Here is a 19,599-nt window from a genome sequence, read left to right on the forward strand (position 1 = left end):
AAAAGTGTGTGGTCTACCAAAGCATACTAACATGCAGACTTGGAAAGTTTTTTTACTTGATTAGGCATTGCCAGGTTAAGGACAGTGTAGGCTACTCACTCACCTAACGATGTAGTTGATTTGCATTGAGCTCAATGAGCATCAAACCAACTAATAGGCTAACTGAAATAACACCATGCCAATCTCTAGGTATGGTGAAGGGTTTGTGATGATGTGGGGCTATTTTAATTCCAAAGGCCAAGGTAACTTTATCAGGATGCACAGTATTATGGATCCATGAAATAACTGGCCTTTAAAAATAAAAATCTGCCTGTCTCTATGGGAATTTAACATAGGGGTGGCAATACTTATGACCCCTGTATTTTAAGGAAGAACATTTATTTATTTATGATACATTATTCATTCACTAAGAAAATTCTAGTCCTTAAAGGTTAGATATTACCTCATTTTTCACTTAAGGCATTAAGATCAATTTCCAAAAGATGATTTTATATTCCTCTTTTCAGTCAACTTTAGCATGGGTGACAACACTTTTGACCATCACTGTAATTCCGGGAACTACCAACGCCACTCTTATCTTTGTGCCAGCCAGGTTGCTAAAGTTCCGAATACCATATTTGGATGCAACCACACCAGACACGGTAGATAACTTTGACCACACCCATGCCAGTTATTTGGTACTTCCATAAATTCACCATGAATCTCTTTCAGAACATCAGTGCTCCTTCATTGAGAGGAATCACATCCTCAGCTACAGGATTAAGATAAGATAGGCTGTTGGAATTCGTACAGGCTTTGCATCTGATGGATGTTTCTAGGTGCTTCCGCTTGGGAGCCATCAATCTTTTTCTCCAGGTGGGTTGTCTTTGAGGCCATGTTTTTCCCATAGAGTTTTTCCCCCCAACCTGTGGACTGCAGTTCAAGTAGCCTAGCCTAGCTTACAGGTTAGCCTAAATGCCATTTCTTGATATAGCCTATGAATGTCAGAAGTTCACTTAAATGTCCGATTAGAGTTAAAAGTGATGTAGCCTAGGCATAGCTGCTAGTGGAAAGCTGAGACAAATTTGTACTCAACAAATCTGTAGAATCAATGTAGGGTAGTATATAGCTTTTTAAGACAAGCTGTATTTAGTAATTTATTAATATAGACGACGAGTCTGCAGCTTGTCCTTACTGTTCGGTCGCATAGGATAAAGAATGTGAATGGTCTCTAAAAAGTTGAAACTAACTAATGATTTTCCTTTTAAAAATCTAGGCACTATTGTGTGCAGGTTTTGACCAATCATGCACACCTGGCTTTGATTCAGAACTCTATATATTTAATGTCGACAGAGTTACTCTTCACGTTGGCAAGAGGCTTGGTAAAGGTAAGGATTTTTTCACCGTCATCTTTTTAGGCCTAGGCCTAGAAGTGCTACATAAAAATGTGTAGCCTAATGTTATCTATTTTATTTAAAAGCATACATCTGTAAGTCCTGGTTTTTAAACCATTTTTGACATCGTTTTGTTTACTTTAATTCATTCAGTGGTTGGTGAGACATTTTTTCTATTCAATTAAAACTGTTTTTTTTGTTTCTTGAAATGAGAGGGGTATGTAGTAGCTTTCTTGTCGGTTTTGTTTTGGCTGGTGTCTGGTGATGACCCTGGTGCATCTAAGACAAGGCTACACTTGTTTTGGCTATCAGATGAAATTTCCTCACTGCTGCATGACACCATGGGCTGTCTCGCTTGATATTAGTGGCAGCACACCGATTTTTTATTTGCCCTCATCCCTGGCTGTTTATCACCTCCTGTCTCTCACAGATTGGATTATTTATATAGGCTAATAGGTCATACTTGACATCTGACTCTAGTCTACTGCTGTCAAATCCATTTGAGAACTGTGTGTTGTGGAGTTTATTGTAAATGGACCCAACTGACAAGTTTCACTTGCATTTGATATGCCATGTTGCAGTAGCAAAATTGTTCATCCAGATTCAGTCAGGCACGATGTCCTCACAGGCTTCTCAAGGTGTGCCAAACTGGTTTTGCTTCCATTTGTGAGGGCTGATAAGTGTTTGGGGCAGGGGAGTGCAGTAGTGTAGTAGTAATGAGGAGGATCGGAATTGTACAGGTGTGTGTGATTTCTCAAGATGCGAGATGGTGAGATCACCATTCTGATAACGAAAAAATATGATTCACATCCTGTCCGCAATCATGAAGAAATGTTAATGAAAGTAAAGTGGGTACATGACTACATTCTGGTCTGTCTTCTGTTTCACAATTTTGCCAACCACTGCCACTAGCACTAGTGCACACACACAAACACACACACACACACACACACACACAAGCACAGAGAGTATGTTTATATGCACAGTTTAAGCTTGACTGCTAACTTAAAGAGAAACTTTGGTCTAACAACAACCTAAGGTCTATTTGTGGATGGTAACGAGTCTTGTGGAGAAAGTGCCTACAAGTCCATTACAGAATACGGCAAGCTACTGTCAGTGGACACAAAAGGAGGAGAATTTGATAAACAACTTGTGCAGACTTTCTCCTCACAAGATGGTGCGACCTGAAGAAAAGCAAAATAATGCACTGACTGCACAAACAGTCTTTTTAAATACACTTTCTTTAGACCCTTTAGACCCTGTCCATAGTAGCATAGATGTGTAATGTTTTTGAGTCTAGTTACTAATGGCTTAGAAGAATGATTACAGTGCATGAAAATGTTCTGTTATCCGAAGTATTCTTCTTTTTATTCTTCTTCTAACTAAAATTTCTGTGTCTAATTCAGCTTCACCGTTTAACGTAGAAACTTCATTCAAACTTTGTAACGTAGGTTTTGAAAAGGACGCTTGAGCAATGTGTTTTTCAATTTTGTAAACTTTATAGTTTTTGAGATATTAACAAAGAAGAAGCCGACCCCAGCTGTGGTGCTGACTGGGGCACCTGCACCGTACACCGAATCCCACCACTGCTCTCTCTCCCATTCGCTTCCTGTCACTCTCCAATCTCCTGTCACTCTCCACTGTCCCATCATTAAAGGCATAAAAAGCCCACATTTTTTTTAAAGACTTTGCATTAGCATTATGACATCATATTGTTTCACCATATTTCTTATTTTTGCTTTTTTTTACCCTCTTCCTTTTTACCCCACTTGCTCATTTTGCTTTCACACAAATTTTGCTCTCTGCCAGGAATTGTTGTTTCAGGTCTTTTATTGTCTTGATGTGGTCTTAACCTTTGAAAAGTACCTTGTATTGGTACGTTGCAAAGACACTATAAAGGTTGATTTTGATTCGTGTCATTGGTTACAGCCATGCCCACTTCCTCCACTTTGAGCACACATAGCTGACCAATTTGGCCATTAGCACTAGAGGACGTACTGAAATTGTCAGTGTTGCATAGTAGTCACTAATCCAACACTACCCATCGTTTCTTTCCTCTGCAGTGGTTTTCGATGACTGTACCGGCCGCAAGCGAATTGTGTTGGATTCGGCAGACAGCCGTTTTAAAGTGGAAACGGATGGAACGGTGAAGCTGGAGAGACAAGTGACCCTGCATGATGGACACAAGAGGTTTTCACTGCACGCGTGGGACTCCCAAGGCAGGAAGCACACAGTTGCTGTTCGTGTGGAGCTCGACCGCCCTCACCAGCACCACCACCACCACCAGGTGGACTTGCACCAGGTAGCCACAGGCAGCACAAGATGGAACAACACTGACCTCTGCTGAACACCTGCAGATTGTGTCTTGCTACTCTCGAGTTTTCAGGGGTTTCAAACCAGTGGTGTGCAGCACATTGGTCCATATAGGCATTCAAATTATGTTTGAATTGGTTAAAGATAATTCAGTGGTTTAAGATAATTCAGTGTGTAAAGTGTATTAGCTTGTTGGTTCATTTGGTCACACTTTAACTCCACAGCCTGATGCGACTGAAACAGTTCCAACCGTGCCAGTCCTGGTGTTTCCAAAGTCATTTGGTGGTCTAAGGAGGAGGAAGAGGGATTGGATTATCCCTCCCATCAACTTTCCTGAAAACTCCAGAGGCCCTTTTCCATTTAAGATGGTGCAGGTAGGTGTGTGGTATGGATGGTGAAGTGTGTGTTTTGTTGGGATAATATGGATAGATTATTGACTGAATCAATTTGACTTCTAGATAAAAACCAGCTATGCTAAGGAGGTGAAGATCATCTACAGCATTACTGGTCAAGGGGCAGACGACCTTTTCACAATTGACCGTGAGACGGGATGGCTTTACGTCAATCAGCCCTTGGACAGAGAACGACAGCCTTCCTATACGGTAAAGTTTTTAAAATTAACCCTGTTGGAGTTTTAAAGACTGGGGGCATCCAAGTGACTATTAGCAAATTCATGATTTTGTTTTTATCCTACCCCTCAGCTTCTTGCCCATGCAGTATCAGATGGTGGTGGGAAAGCAGAGGAGCCCATGGAAATCAATGTAATTGTAATTGACCTAAATGATAACAGGCCTATCTTTGTGAAAGATCCTTTCCTGGGAAATGTTGCAGAAGCATCAAAAATAGGTTTGTCAATTGTAATATGTGTGTGTGTGTGTGCGTGTGCGCGCATATATATTGTTCTTCCTGTTTCATGTCAGAATTAGTTGCTTGGTCACTTTAGTTTTCTAGGCTTTATTGTGTTTAAGGTTTTCGTTGTGAATTTGATGCTTATTTGTTCTTGTACAGGCACTGAGTTTATGGCCGTTAATGCCACTGACGCTGATGAGCCTGGAAATGCAAACTCTGACGTCAGATACAAAATTCTGAGTCAAGAGCCAGCATTGCCACTAAAGGATATGTTCGACATCAATCCTTTAACAGGAAAAATCAGGGTGAAGAACAATGGGCTGGATAAAGAGGTACACTTTGACTGTGAAAAGTGCTGCTTTATCATGTGTTCTGATCTGACTACTCTCTGATTATGAATTCAGGTTTGTTACCTGTGTACTTAATGGCCTCATCTCAATGTGTAGAATTGTAAGAAAATAGTTTGAAGTGTTTAGTTCACTTGAGTCTGATTCAAAGTTGATGCAGAGGCATCCTATACAGTGTTTGGTAGTGTTGCTTGGGTCAACCTGTTAGGTCGGGCGGGTGCGGGTAAGCTTGATCGGAAAATATCGCGGGTGCGGCCGGGGCGGGTCAAAAATTGACAAGCACTTCTTCTCACAAAGTTCTCACTTAGTTATTAATAATGTAGGCTACAGAACATTAAGTGCAACCAACCTTCTTGCAATCTAAACAGGTTAAGATATGATTAGTCTACAAGACCTTCCATCTTCCCATCTCCCTCTCACACAGGCGCGTGACAAAGTGTGCGCTGCAACCTGCATTCCCGCAACATTCTTTCATTAGACAGAAGCAGTTTTGTTAAGTTTGCTAGTCCCGGACCGAACCACCAGTGTCCCAAATTCAAGTTCTTGTTTTTTTTTCCATTCTACATAATAAACATAGCATAATAATTAGGACTGTCAAAATAACTGATTAATTTTGATTAATTTATTTCAGAAAAAAATAACTGATTAAAAAAATTAGTGCAGATTAATCGATTCCGTATGACCTTTGACCCCCGAGCCGTTCTAGTCAGCAAAAATTAGACTGTAAAATGAAGGATAGTCTGGTCAGTTTGGGGCAAAAATGGGGTCAAGGCTGCAAATTATGATTAACATTTGAGCCAATGTTTTTCTGTTCATTTAGGGCCAAATAAAGAAAAAAATGCAAGGAGCCCAAAAAATTAGGTGGGGGAAGGCCCTGAAACGGCCACGCCCACTTTTTAGACCTGGAATTCTCTATCTCGGCTCCTGAAGGTCGCAGAGAGTTGGTTTTCGGCTTAAAAGATGCGGAAATGCCATTTATATTAGTGTTATGAAGAAACATAGGCCCTAAAACTTTTAATTTCTGAGATATTTCTGAAAAACCTTTTTATCACTGAATCAATCAGCGCCCAAGCCACCTTTTTCTGTAAATCTGCTCATAAAAGCCATGCAGTTTGTTTGGGCAAAAGCTCTAAATCTACTCATGGGGCATAGTGCTTAAGTTGATTAAGGCTCTTTGTTAGAAGATGAGGACCCCAACAAACTTCTAAGAAACAATGTAAACAAAGTGAAATTCCAAAAATTATAGGTTTTTGTAAGGTGACCGCAGTTATCACATGTGATGGAGACCATGGAGCGCCTGGTCTTGTGCATACTAAGACCCCAGGTACGCCATGCACTAGACCCGCTACAGTTTGCATACTAGGAGAAAGTGGGCGTGGACGTTGCCATCACATATCTCTTACACAGGACGCATTCTCACCTGGACAAGGGGAAAAGTGCTGTGAGAATCATGTTCTTTGACGTCTCTAGTGCTTTTAACACCATCCAACCCCTCAGACTGGGTGACAAGCTCCTGCAGATTGGTGGGGATGCTCAACTAGTATCCTGGATTGACAGACTACCTGACAGAGCGGCCACAGTTCGTCGGACTGAAGAACTGCCTCTCTGACACTGTGATCAGCAGCACCGGAGCTCCACAGGGAACAGTGCTCTCTCCAGTCCTGTTCACCCTGTACACGTCAGACTTCTGCTACAACACAGAGTCATGCCACATGCAGAAGTTTTTGGATAATACTGCAATTGTGGGGTGTATCAGGTATGGACAAGAGGAGGAATACAGGAGCCTGGTGGAGGAATGGTGCAAACTCAACCACCTACAACTCAACTCTGCTAAGACCAAGGAGATGGTGGTGGATTTCTGGAGGTCTAAGCCTGCTCTGCTGCCAGTCACCATTGAGGGGGTCAATGTGGAGGTGGTAAACACTTACAAATATCTACACCTGGACAATGAACTCGACTGGTCATTCAACACTGAAGCACTCTACAGGAAAGGGCAGAGCAGGCTGTACTTCCTGAGGAGGCTGCGGTCCTTCAATGTCTGCAGCAAGCTCCTCCTCTGGATGTCTTACCAGTCTGACTCTGTTGTTGCCATTGCCTCTGCTATGCTGTTGTATGGGGAGGAAGCACTAAGAAGAGGGATGCTGGGCGACTGCACTGGCTGGTAAGGAAAGCTGGCTCTGTTGTGGGAGCTGAACTGGAGTGCATCACTTCAATATCAGACAAAAGGACCCTGAACAAACTAATCAACATCTTAGACAATGACTGTCATCCACTCCACAGCACTATCATAAAGCAGAAGAGCTTGACCAGTTGGAGACTACTCTCACTGGCATGCACAACTAAATAATAATAATACATTTTATTTATAATGCACTTTTCATCAGAAGATCTCAAAGTGCTACTGCTTAAAAACACACACATAAAAAGGTGAGCAGTTTAAGAAAAAAGAAAAGGTTTTAAAAAAACATCTAAAGGGGACCAAAAGCTTTGCTAAAAAGAAATGTCTTAAGACCTTTTCTAAAACAGTCAGTGGATTGTGGTGCCCTCAAGGTGTCAGGGAGGGCATTCCACAGACATGGGGCAGCAGCACGTCTGTGGAATGCCCTCCCTGACACCTTGAGGGGAAACTGACAGACTGAGGAAGTCATTTGTCCCCAGGGACATACTACTCTTCAATGCTTCAAGAAAGGGAAGTGAAGAGATCGACTTCTCTGCTTAGTCTATCTGCCTCTCCACCCTCTTCTACACTTTTATGACCTCCTATAACAATGTTGTGTACGGACTGTCCACTCACCCACGATGTTACTGCTTACACTGTCTACACTGTTTACAGGCTACACTAGCCCACATGCACAACCCCTCCCTCCACTGTGGACTGTGGTCTAACTTCATACTTGACCAATGGCTGATATCCTATCACTTCAAACCTATCCTTGCACTGCTGCTATAATTCTTATTACTATGCTTACATTTATCTCTGATATTGTCCATATTTAATGCTGGTCTCTTGACTATCCCTCCACTGTTGGACCTACAGTATTTGTACTATCACCATGACACACACCTTATAGAGCACCTTACCACTGAAACACAGGGTCAGTCCCTGCCCTGTTACGCAAGAGATTCATGCTTATACATCCTTCGTACATTCATGTGGATCCTTGATTTAGTATGTTTTACTGTCCTTATTAGTGGAGTTGTTATTTTATCATCCTGTTTATGTTGTAGTGTACAGTATGTTGTGATTTCTTAAGTTGGGACCTTGAATTTCCCCTTAGGGGATCAATAACGTATATCTATCAATCTATCTGTTATGTACCTTCCTCCAAGTTCCTGTGGTGGATTAAAAATGAAAACGTTGCACACATTTACATGACATTTCCATGTCAAGCACATGCCAGTTCAGTCAAATAGAGATCATCAAATCAGGGAACAGCAGAACTTTGGGGGCCTCAGCAGAACACTGATTTTTTAGTACACAAGTTAAACACAAATATAGTCTGATAAACAATACAATACAATTTTGTTTCGAACAAAAATTCAACAGTAGAGGTCAACTACATTTCTTCTATCCCAGATTCATCTGATCCATCCAAGTTAGTTTGGTAACTCAGAATAAATTCCATAGATTTAGGTGGTTCTCAAAGCTAAAATACAGATTTTTGCGACAGTTCAGCGACAGTTCTTATTAATTTTTTGCATCAATATTTAAAATAAATTAAGGTCATTTAGGGAGTTTGGTGGTTCATAACATTGATATAAGATGAGATTCATACCTAATAAAAACTTAATATGATTCTCTACAACCTTCAGGAGCTGATACATGAAACGTGGCCTGTGCACCATGCAAAAACTAGTTTTTCGTGAATATCTCAAAAAGTAAAGGTTTTACGACTTATGCTTGTTCATAACACTAATATAAATGTGGTATTTCTGCATCTTTTAAGCCCAAAACAGGGTGAGTCAGGGTGCCACATCACTGTGGCTGGTGCTGTGGCTATGGCTGTGCCCTCTCACAGTTTATAAATGGTCAGTAGTGGGAACCACTGTCTCCTTAGCGATTTCCTTTTAAAAGTTTCTTATAAAAAGGAGATCAATTATCAGCAATGACAAGCCAGCTGGAACCTGCCGCTATCTCTCCCTCTCGTTGTGCTCAAACGCGTTCCCAATTAAATCGAGTAGCATAACGTAAATTTGATCTGCTGCAATGGAGATCTACAAAGAGAATCATCTCAATGTAACATGCTGTTTTGGTATTGACATTGTAAATGTTCTCTAGGAAGAGTGTAAAGCAGTTTGCAGTAAAGTTAACCACAACGCTATCTATCGCTGGAAAGTAGTTTGGCCACCCCTGGTCTAATGTGTAGGACCTGAAACAGTGAACTCCATTGTGTTGAAGTCCAACCTACTCTTTACTGTACTCTTATTAACACTAACATTGAGATATGAGTGATGAGTGAGATTTGAGAATCATTTTGGTATTTGACTAATGAATAAATTCTATACATTTGTTTTTGCATTTCCAGAAAATTCATGAGTACACTTTGGAAATTCAAGCAGCTGACAGTGAAGGAAATGGTCTAATAGCCGAGTGCAAAGCAATTATTACCGTAACTGACAGCAATGACAATGCTCCACAGTTTAACCCATCTCAGGTAAGCAAGGCATGAATTTGATGCCACATTGCTGCCAATAACTATAGGTGCTTCTCAAAAAAATTGAATATTGTAAAAAAAATCCATTGCCCTACCCAGACTGAGAGATTAAATGGGAGGAAACATTTCTGTGTCCATTCTGCTAATATTTTAAAATACTGGATTTCTGATTTCCATTAGCTGTTAAGGGTAAATGAAAGTTTCACTTTTTGAAATAAATTACAGTGAAGAAATTCAATTTTTCATGATATTCAAAATAGTTTTAGATGCACCTGTATATCGATAATGATAAAAAGTACAGTTTTAAGTGTCCTTAATAAGCTAACATGTGCGCTGTTTACACCACAGACAAGAACATGAAGATTGCTGGACAGTGTGAATGTTTATATGGTCATGGTTACAGTGAGCCTGAAGAATGCACGAGAATAGAGGAGTAAAGTGGAACAGTTAGAATGATCTGATGTAGCCTACGTGTTTTCAGTCCAAGGCACAGCTCTTTTTGCTGACGTTGTTTTGCTTTTCTAGTACACGGTGACTGTGCCTGAGAACAAAGTGGGGGAAGTGGTGGTGAAGATGCCTGTAACGGACGACGATGATCCCAACACCTCTGCCTCAGCAGCCAAATTCAAGATCATCAGTGGGGACCCAGCAGGGATGTTCAGTGTTGAGACAGGCCCCAACAAACAGGAGGGCATCATCAAGACTGCCAAGGTGGATCTTGCCATCTTTTGAATTTTTTTTGGTATCGCTTTAGAATAACATGTTCTTTTTAGGTATTAACAATGCATAATAAGCAGTTAACAAGTCATTACGTAAGGGATAATGTATTGTCCGCCGGTAATTATCAGAAAATAAGTCCCGACAGGGAGAACGGAACCCCGACGCAGCCGCTTATTACACGGCTACTTGCCAAAACGAGAAAAGAAACCCAACACAATGGGTCTTTAAAAATGCCGGTTATTACACGGCTACTTGCCAAAACGGGAAAAGAAACCTAACACAATGGGTCTTTAAAAATGCCGCTTATTACACGGCTACTTGCCAAAACGAGAAAAGAAACCTAACAAAATGGGTCTTTAAAAATGCCTCTTATTACACGGCTACTTGCCAAAACGAGAAAAGAAACCCAACACAATGGGTCTTTAAAAATGATTTTGCTACCGCGTTTCGTGTCTTCCGCTGACAAAATACATAGTTCGCCACACAGATAGAACTTGACAGTTTCAGGTGTTGCGTGGCAACGTCTTACTAGCTTACTTTTACTTTCCATTTAATTCCATTGCAATAAGCGAACGGACGTCTTGCGGAGGGATATGAAAGATCAACCCGTTGCCATTGACAACGGTGATTATATACAGTGATGGCCAAAAGTGTTGGCACCCATGCTAAAGTTGACTGAAAAGAGGAATATAAAATCATCTTTTGGAAATTGATCGTAATGCCTTAAGTGAAAAATGAGGAAATATCTAACCTTTAAGGACACCAATTTTCTTAGTGAATGAATAATGTATCATAAACAAATAAATGTTAGATATTTCCTCATTTTTCACTTAAGGCATTAAGATCAATTTCCAAAAGATGATTTTATATTCCTCTTTTCAGTCAACTTTAGCATGGGTGCCAACACTTTTGGCCATCACTGTACTTTGCCGGTGATTTATATAGATTTAACATAGGCCCGAACGTTGGGAAGGCCCATTCATGTGAATGGAACTTTCTGCAGCACTCTGAAGAGCCGTGTAATAATAACAGTTAGTTAACTGTTTAGTTTTGTGGCAGCTAAACAGGCTTGTGGAGCTATAGGCTACATGGTCCTCGCTTTAGATTGGGGGGGGCTGCAAAATTTACTACAAATAGGTAAGAAAGGTCTTATAAGCGTAATGGCTATCCACCTCTTTGTCTTATACACCATTAACAAGCTGCTTGTTAACACTTACAACTGTTAACAAATATGCTTGTAAGTAACTTAAAAGGCTGCTTATTAACACTTACAAGCTGCATGTTAACAGTTAGTTAATGTTATTAAAGGATAACAGTTAACTAACTGTTAGTAATGAATTGTTAACTGCTTATTATGCACTGTTAATACCTAATAGCCACATGTTATTCTAAAGCGTTACCGTTTTTTTGTTTGTTTGTTTGCTTTCCTCCTTTTTCCCCATCCTTCCATCCTAACTAAGTGTTTGTGTTTGCTGCGGTCATCTACCTAGCCTCTGGACTTTGAAGCTGTGGCCAAGTACACGCTGGTGGTAGCAGTGGAGAACGAAATCCCGTTTGCAGTTGCTCTGCCAACATCCACTGCTCAGGTGGTGGTGAATGTTGGGGATGTCAACGAGGCTCCCATCTTCAGTCCAGCAGAGAAGACCATTTCTAAGCCTGAAAATGTACCTGTTGGCACCCCACTAGTGGAGTACTTAGCCAGAGATCCTGACACCGCTATGAAGCAGAAAGTGACGTGAGTGCTTGTGCCAATTTGATGTTTCAGCGCATACTCCCACATTCCTACCAAATGCTCACATATTCCCCATAGAGCTGCAACATCTATTATAATCAATTAGTTGTCAATGTTAGATTTTATCCCCAAATATTTTGACAGTCCTCAATTAATTAGGTTGAGTGTTCAGTAAGTCAAAATTCTTAAATTTGAATTTCAAAGGGATATTTCTTTACTTCTCCGTGACTAAACTAAACTCTTTCGGACCTGGAAAAGTCTAAAATGTAATATAAGTTGTAGGCCTTAAAAAAGACTTAAACATATAGAAATATTATGCACTAGGTGCATACTTAAATGCATTCAGTTATGGCTTAAGTATGTTAATGCTCATTTAATGTTACTCCTACAGTGGTAATCAGCTTAGATTGTAGTTGGTTGGTGATGTTGTTCTGTCATTTAACAGTACAGATGCATCACAATGTAATAAAATTAGAAATGAGATCACCATGGAACTGATAACCAAACACTATTATTTACCCGTATTTATTTACTTTGCTAGAAATTCTATATTACTATAGATGTATGTGTATATATTTAAAAATGTCCTTCATATTTTTGGCCAGTGAGGGTGTAAAGCCCGTCTTAAATAGCCCTAAATTCAACTTGTTCAAACCTTCTAAAACTGAAAATGTGACATTTGAGGGTGTCATGGGCTTTGGAGAAGAACTGGTCCATAAAACATGCAAAAATGTTGCTCAAACAACTAATCCATTAAAGGAACCGTATGTAAGAAATGTATTTCAATTAATCATAAAATGGCCCTGATATGTCACTAGACATTAAGAAATCATGTTCATATCAAATACTTATATCACTGACAACAGTAGTCCAGCCAGGGTATTGTCATTTAAAAAGTGAAGTTGCAGCCCTCAACTGATGTTGATGTTGTGTTTTGACCTGATGCGCCACCTCCACCTATCTACTAATCACAAAGTCAGTAGTGTTTCGGCATCCGGGTTGCCAGCTCTGCCAATCAGGGTGGAGGGGGAGGGGATACACTGCTCTACAGTAATTTGAAAGTGATTGCAGTACCAGTTTTGGCCACAATCTTACATTTCTTCCTTTATTTTTTTTCTGATTAATGGACATGATTAACTGAATAATGATGTTTTATTATAGTTAATTAGTTGGACCCCTATTTCCCAGTAAATGCCCTTTGTTAACCCATTACACATGTACTATCTTACAGCAGCTTGCTGTTTTAATTGTGGTTTTATTTTTGGACTTTTCAAGTTTAATTTGAATGTTTTTAACTTGGGTTATAGTAGTATACTGAAAGGTGTACTTTTCTCTTATATTTGTCATTTTTAAGTTTGTAAGTACAATTAAGTTGATGAAAGTGTACACTACCAGTCAAAAGTTTGGAGATGCTTCCATTCCACTCCATTATAGACAGAATACCAGCTAAAATCATTTGCATTGTTTTTTTTTTACTTAGGGCAGCAGTTTTCAGATTGCATTATGTGCTTACATAATTGCAAAAGGGTTCTCAACTGTTTTAGAAAGAAATGGCTGATCTTTAATTCAATATCTACATTGCCCATTATCAGCAACCAAGCAACCATTCATCTAATGTTGTTTTGTTTACTAATCTGATATCATTTTAAAAGGCTAACTGAGAAAACATAGGAGACCCTTTTTGCAATTATGTAAGCATATAATGTAAGCTGAAAACTGCAGCCCTGAGTAAAAAAAAAATGCAAATGATCTCTGCTGGTATTCTGTCTATAATATAGTGGAATGGAATTTTATAAGTGTCTTCAAGCTTTTGACTGGTAGTGTATGTGGAAGGCATCGGTAGGTTCTTTTTTCTTTTTTTTTTTCTGAAATACTTAAAGTGCTTCTTTACAGGTACAAAGTAGGCAGCGATCCAGCTGGTTGGCTGAGTGTCGAAAAAGACTCAGGAATAATTAAAGTGAAGACTGAAATGGACCGGGAATCTACCTTTGTCAAAGACGGCCAGTACAAAGCCCTGATTCTGGCTATGGATGATGGTATGTGACTGTCTTTGGGACGACTTCTGTTCAGTTCTGTTTTTTCCTTAACTGATTTAAATATCCTTCTTTTGTCCACAACAGATTCGGTCCCTGCGACCGGTACTGGAACACTCATTATTAAGTTGGAGGACGTGAACGACAACCCTCCAGCAGTGGTGGAGAGGCTGGTGAAGGTGTGCAATGAGGAGCCACCTCCCATTCTGCTCGCAGTCACAGATCAAGACACTAAAAGTAACGGCCCTCCTTACGGAGTAGAGATGACGGGGGACTCGGCCAAAAACTGGACAGCACGGATGAACGGCACAAGTATGTCGCCTCTGGGGGTAGTGTGGCCGGTCATCTTTAAGGGCCATTCACACCAGGAACGATAACTAGAACTATAACGATAAAAGCATTCACACTGACAAAAGATAAGGACCGTCTCCTCGTGTTGATGAATGTGATTAGCTGTCAGCTTTTTATCGTTCTCAAAATCGCTCTAAAAGTGATCTCCAACAATATTATTCTTCATGTTGTTATTGTTATAGTTTGTGTGGACATCATTCATATTAGCTAGGATACTTTGTTGCCGTTATTATAATTATCGTTCTTGGTGTGAATGGCTCTGTATTCAGGTGTCCCAATTTTTAATTATTGTCTGTGAGCTTCTCTAAAGACTGGTAGTCCTCATTAAAAATCTGAATGTTATAGTAGGTGACCTTTGAATTTCCCCTTGGGGATCAATAAAGTATCTATCTATCTACATGTATCTAGGTATTAACATTGATCCCTGGGGATCAATAAAGTATCTATCTATCTATCTATCTATCTAGGTATTAACATTGATCCCTATATATATATATATTCTGAAACTTATAACTATATTCCTAAAACTTTTCATTTATTTAGTTGATCTTAGTAAAGATCTGTAATACGGGGTATTAGCTGGACATGCACACATACTAAATAATAAGTGAATAAGCTTAATTTAAATAATTACTGATGGTTTATTTCATAGAATCTTCTTGCTTTGTGTTTCAGATACTGGCATTATACTCAAATTGAAAACCAAGTTACCGCAAGCAACATACAACATCAGGCTGAAGGTTCGTGACACCCATGGTTTGGACCAAGAAAGCATTGTAGAAGCCCAAGTGTGCAACTGCAAGGGAGCCGACTTCGTCTGCAAAGACGAGCCTGAGCCGCTGTACTTTGAAGCAGGATTTGGAATCTTGGGAGGCATCCTGGCCCTACTCTGTAAGAGCTCTCCTTTTTCCCCTTGTCTTTTTATTGTGATGAAGCATTGAAAGCATCTCAAAAAGGAGAGCTCTCAACATTTCTCTGTTGTTGGAAGTTAATAGTAAACTAGTTGATTGTGAATGAAGATTTCATAAACAACCCCCCTGCCCTCAGTGTTGGTCCTGTTTCTGCTCATCTTCATGAGGAGGAAGAGCAACATGAAGAAGGACCCGCTCCTGCCAGAGGACGACATCAGGGACAACATCTACTACTATGATGAGGAAGGCGGAGGAGAAGACGACCAGGTGAGCTCATTTCTCAGATGTCGCTAGTTACCTGTGTTGTTAGCTCAGTTTCCACCCAACGTTTTAAAGTAACACAGTGTAGGAATAAGGGGCTTACCCAGTGTGTCAAACTGATGAAAAGGGTCATGTTCCTGGTTGGAACAACAAAACTACTTGGAACAATACCAGACATTGCTGTCGTGCATGGACATTGACAGACACAATTCTGTTGTCTTATCTGTCCATCAAAATGAGTGTGAAGCCATTATTGTAAGGTGAAATAACCACTTGCTTTAACGTACACTTGGAAAAAGAATGCGAAATCCTGACTACAAACATTTGAATATTCTTGAACCTTCTTGAATCTTCACTAGAGGTGATGGATTAACTTGCTATTCTTAAAGGATATAATGCATCTATCATTTATCCCCATGCATAAAACAGCCTACTTTTTTCAGCCTGTGCTTTCTTTAAATTTCCAAACCAGTACACAGTCTAACCAGTGAAGTGAGTCTAATGCAACTTCTAGCCAGAACAGGTCTTAACAGATTGCAGGATATGTGTGATGTAATAGCACAGCCATTAGTCATTTAAACAGAAGGCAGGTCAGGTAGTATGCCAGTAGAGGCAGGGAAATTCCTGGAACTTTGTACTTCTTGTTGGGAGTTGCCCTTTATTGTAATATGACCAGTGCAGTTAACTTGGTGATTCATATCTCTGTCTGTCTCTCTGTCTGTCTTTCTTTCTGTCTTTTACTTTCTTTCTCACTCAGGATTATGACTTGAGTGTGCTACACAGAGGCCTGGATAACCGGCCAGAAGTATTCAGGAATGATGTGATTCCCACCTTCATGCCCGCACCACAGTATCGACCACGTCCTGCTAACCCTGAAGATATCGGGAACTTTATTGATGATGTAAGTCAACACTTGATCCAACAGATACAGGAGAGCTCATGTTGATTATAGTTTTTCCTCAGTTGCTTTGGTGCATTTCTTGAATCATCATTAACGTTTGCACAACAATAACTGCATTTCTCGATACAATGTGTGCACCCACACAGTGTATTACCTGCAAAAGCACACAACTTGCTCAAATGCTTAGCCTTGTCAATATAAGAGTTTACTTTGTAAGAATTGTTTTATGCAAATGCACAAGGCTGCAATTTTTTTGTTAGGTATATTTCAATTTCAACATCACATACTTTGACTTTGTTATGCATCAACAAATGACAGACATCGCAAAAATGAAGGTTGAACCTGCGCATATTTAGGTCCTTTTATCATTTGTGCCATTTTGTCCAAACTGTGAGACATTTTCCTGACTTGCATGTTTTTACACACCTGCTTTGATTGAGTTGGTTTCATCCTCCTAATCTACGTGTGTGTGTGTGTGTGTGTGTGTGTGTGTGTGTGTGTGTGTGTGTGTGTGTGTGTGTGTGTGTGTGTGTGTGTGTGTGTGTGTGTGTGTGTGTGTGTGTGTGTGTGTGTGTGTGTGTGTGTGTGTGTGTGTGTGTGTGTGTGTGTGTGTGTGTGTGTGTGTGTGTGTGTGTGTAGAATCTGAAGGCAGCTGACAACGACCCCACGGCACCACCGTACGACTCGCTGCTGGTGTTTGACTACGAGGGCGCGGGCTCCGAGGCCGGTTCCCTCAGCTCCCTCAACTCCTCCAGCTCAGGAGGCGACCAGGACTACGACTGCATCAACGAGTGGGGCCCGCGCTTCAAAAAGCTGGCCGACATGTACGGTGGAGGAGAGGATGAATGAGGGGACGCACTCTTTTAATGGGAACAACTGTCCTAAACCATCTCGTTCTAAACAAAAGCCACTCCTGCGTGCATTTTCAGCAGCAAAGATGTTTGCTTTGTTTTGTTTCTCTGATGGTGGCTAGATCTTGTAGGTTTGGCTTTGTTACGTTTTGAATAAAGACTGGAAGTCAAGGGCAAGCCCATTCCTCAAGCACTGATGGACATTTTGAGTCGAAGTGCACTGAGTGGAATTGCTGAGTGGAATTGCAAGTTACATTTTTTTTTTTTGTATTAGTGTTGGTATGTAAACTTTTTTTTTTTGTCTCAATTTAATCATTCTCTGTCTAATGAGGTATTAAGGAGAATATGCCTTTTTGATTTTGTATTGGTCAAGATTTTTTTTTTAAATATGCATATATATCGCTGAGATCAGTATTGTGCAAGACATTTTGTTATTTAGAATGCTATTTTGGGCAACAATGGGCAAGAGTTTTCAGTAAAACTCAGTGAATGGGAGAATGTGCAGAACTCTTAACTGGAAGTGCAAAAAAAATGTTGTGTATTTTCAAATAAAACAACAACCTTCATCGCTCAGTTAAATACTACTAGCCTATCACCATTGTAGCGAGTTCACTAGTTCACTAGTAGTGGGGCTGCAATGTTCTGAATGTATTTGTGCCCACTCTGTATTGTAGTTTTTTTTTTTTTTTTTGGACTGTGTGACATCATTCAAATACAGGGTGATGATGTACAGTACATATTTTATTAAATAAAATGTTCACACTTGGTTCTTATCACTCTCTGGGTGTCATTTTATATAACTGAATCATATAAATATATAGATTTATAACTGAATCCGTTGTGTTAGGAGTCATCATTAGATTGGAAGTTTGGCATTCATTCCTCCTGATTGCTTGCCCTGGCAGCTAGGGTGCGTCTAGATTTCTAGGCTACCTGATTGCACTAGGCTTACTTCAACATTGCAAGCCTTGTTATTACTTTGGCCACAAGGTGTCAATATTGCATTTTGGTCAAAAGTGTGTGGAGAAGATCTGCACCAGCCAAGGAAGAATGGTGAAAAGGTGCGTCATCAGTTGAGACTAGTTCATGCACATGGGGAAAAGGTGCATTATCAGCTGAGACTAGTTCATGCACATGGGGAAGAAAATTGCCAGTGAAAACGTCATCATTCACGTCATTTCATGTGGAAATATAAGGGTGGAAACTGGGGGAAGATTTTGCTACCCGAGTTGCCCAGTTGGGGGCTCATCATCACTTTGACTTGTCAAAGTTGTAGTTCATGTGGGCTTTCATGTCCAACAATTTTAATGTGAACTTGGGAATTTGCCATTTTTGTCTCTTGAAAGCTGTCTAGCCTATCCTTTCACAAGCGTCTTACACCATATGTGTAATCAAATACAGTTGTTTATTTAAGATCAGTGAGCATAGGCTATATATTAACCTTTGTTACTGTATCACTTGCAGTGGGAAAAATAACACAATCACGGGGGCAGTCCCTTATATTCCCAGGTGGCATGAAGTTTGTTTTCAAAGCGAAATGAGTGACATATTTATTTTTAATTTTTTATTTATTAAAGACATACAAATATACAAATGAAGATAATACAAAAGTGAAACAGTACGGTTACAATTATACAAAATAAGTTGCACAAAACAAAGACCAATTAATAAGTAAATAAATGAAAAGAAAAACAGGAAAAGAAAAAAGACAATTAACAAGGGGAATTAACAAGCACATTATTGTAATGTTTAAGCAATGTTGTAGCTTTTATGTTATCCAATCTTTTAACAATTTCAAGAAAGGACTCAAGTTCAGCGCTAAATTGTTGTACATTTGGGGTGGCTAAAGCAAATTTTTGCTTGTGTATATAAAAAATTGTCATCAAAATAACAAGATTACAAATAAATTCTAAGCTAGTGTCTTCCTTATTTTCATAGTACATAAAGACATCTTTCAAAGAAAATTGAAGATTAGGGTATTTCCCTGAGAACCAGTGGCGAAATGAGTGACATATTGAAAGACCCTTGGAAGAATGGGTGCATCACCACCCTTAAACCACTTAAGTCAGTCTGTAAGGAAAAGGAAAGAAGGAAGAAAAGGAAACAATTTGGCTGTGGCCCCTCAGACAGGCCAATCAGATAGGCCTATAGGGTAGTCTACCAGGGCTTGCATCAGCCTACTTTTGACAAGTTTACAATTTCTTGATTGTTTAACAGGACTTCTTATCAGGATCATAGGCCTAGATATTAGTATATCTAGGTCTAAATATAAACACGGCCTAGGCTACTGCTTTTTTCTGTA

At 39.9% G+C, this 19,599-nt stretch overlaps 1 protein-coding gene across 1 annotated transcript; it reads left to right on the plus strand.

Annotated features, from left to right (window-relative positions):
• Nucleotides 1-728: 728 nt before the first annotated feature.
• LOC143126059 (cadherin-1-like) lies at nt 729-18,070 on the plus strand. Its single transcript, XM_076287980.1, has 16 exons — nt 729-855; nt 1,256-1,367; nt 3,437-3,675; nt 3,911-4,060; nt 4,145-4,288; nt 4,388-4,532; nt 4,695-4,867; nt 9,409-9,537; nt 10,063-10,248; nt 11,748-11,992; nt 13,883-14,025; nt 14,110-14,334; nt 15,049-15,264; nt 15,421-15,551; nt 16,303-16,446; nt 17,086-18,070. Exons 1-16 carry the CDS (start codon nt 805-807, stop codon nt 17,293-17,295), a joined length of 2,643 nt encoding a protein of 880 aa, XP_076144095.1. The 5' UTR covers nt 729-804; the 3' UTR covers nt 17,296-18,070.
• The last annotated feature ends 1,529 nt before the right edge of the window (nt 18,071-19,599 follow it).

The sequence above is a fragment of the Alosa pseudoharengus genome, unplaced genomic scaffold (genome assembly GCF_046254945.1).
Source record: "Alosa pseudoharengus isolate Yale_2024_CS ecotype anadromous, Long Island Sound unplaced genomic scaffold, YU_APseudo_1.1 YU_APseudo_1.1_scf_16, whole genome shotgun sequence".
In the NCBI taxonomy this organism is placed as follows: domain Eukaryota; kingdom Metazoa; phylum Chordata; class Actinopteri; order Clupeiformes; family Clupeidae; genus Alosa; species Alosa pseudoharengus.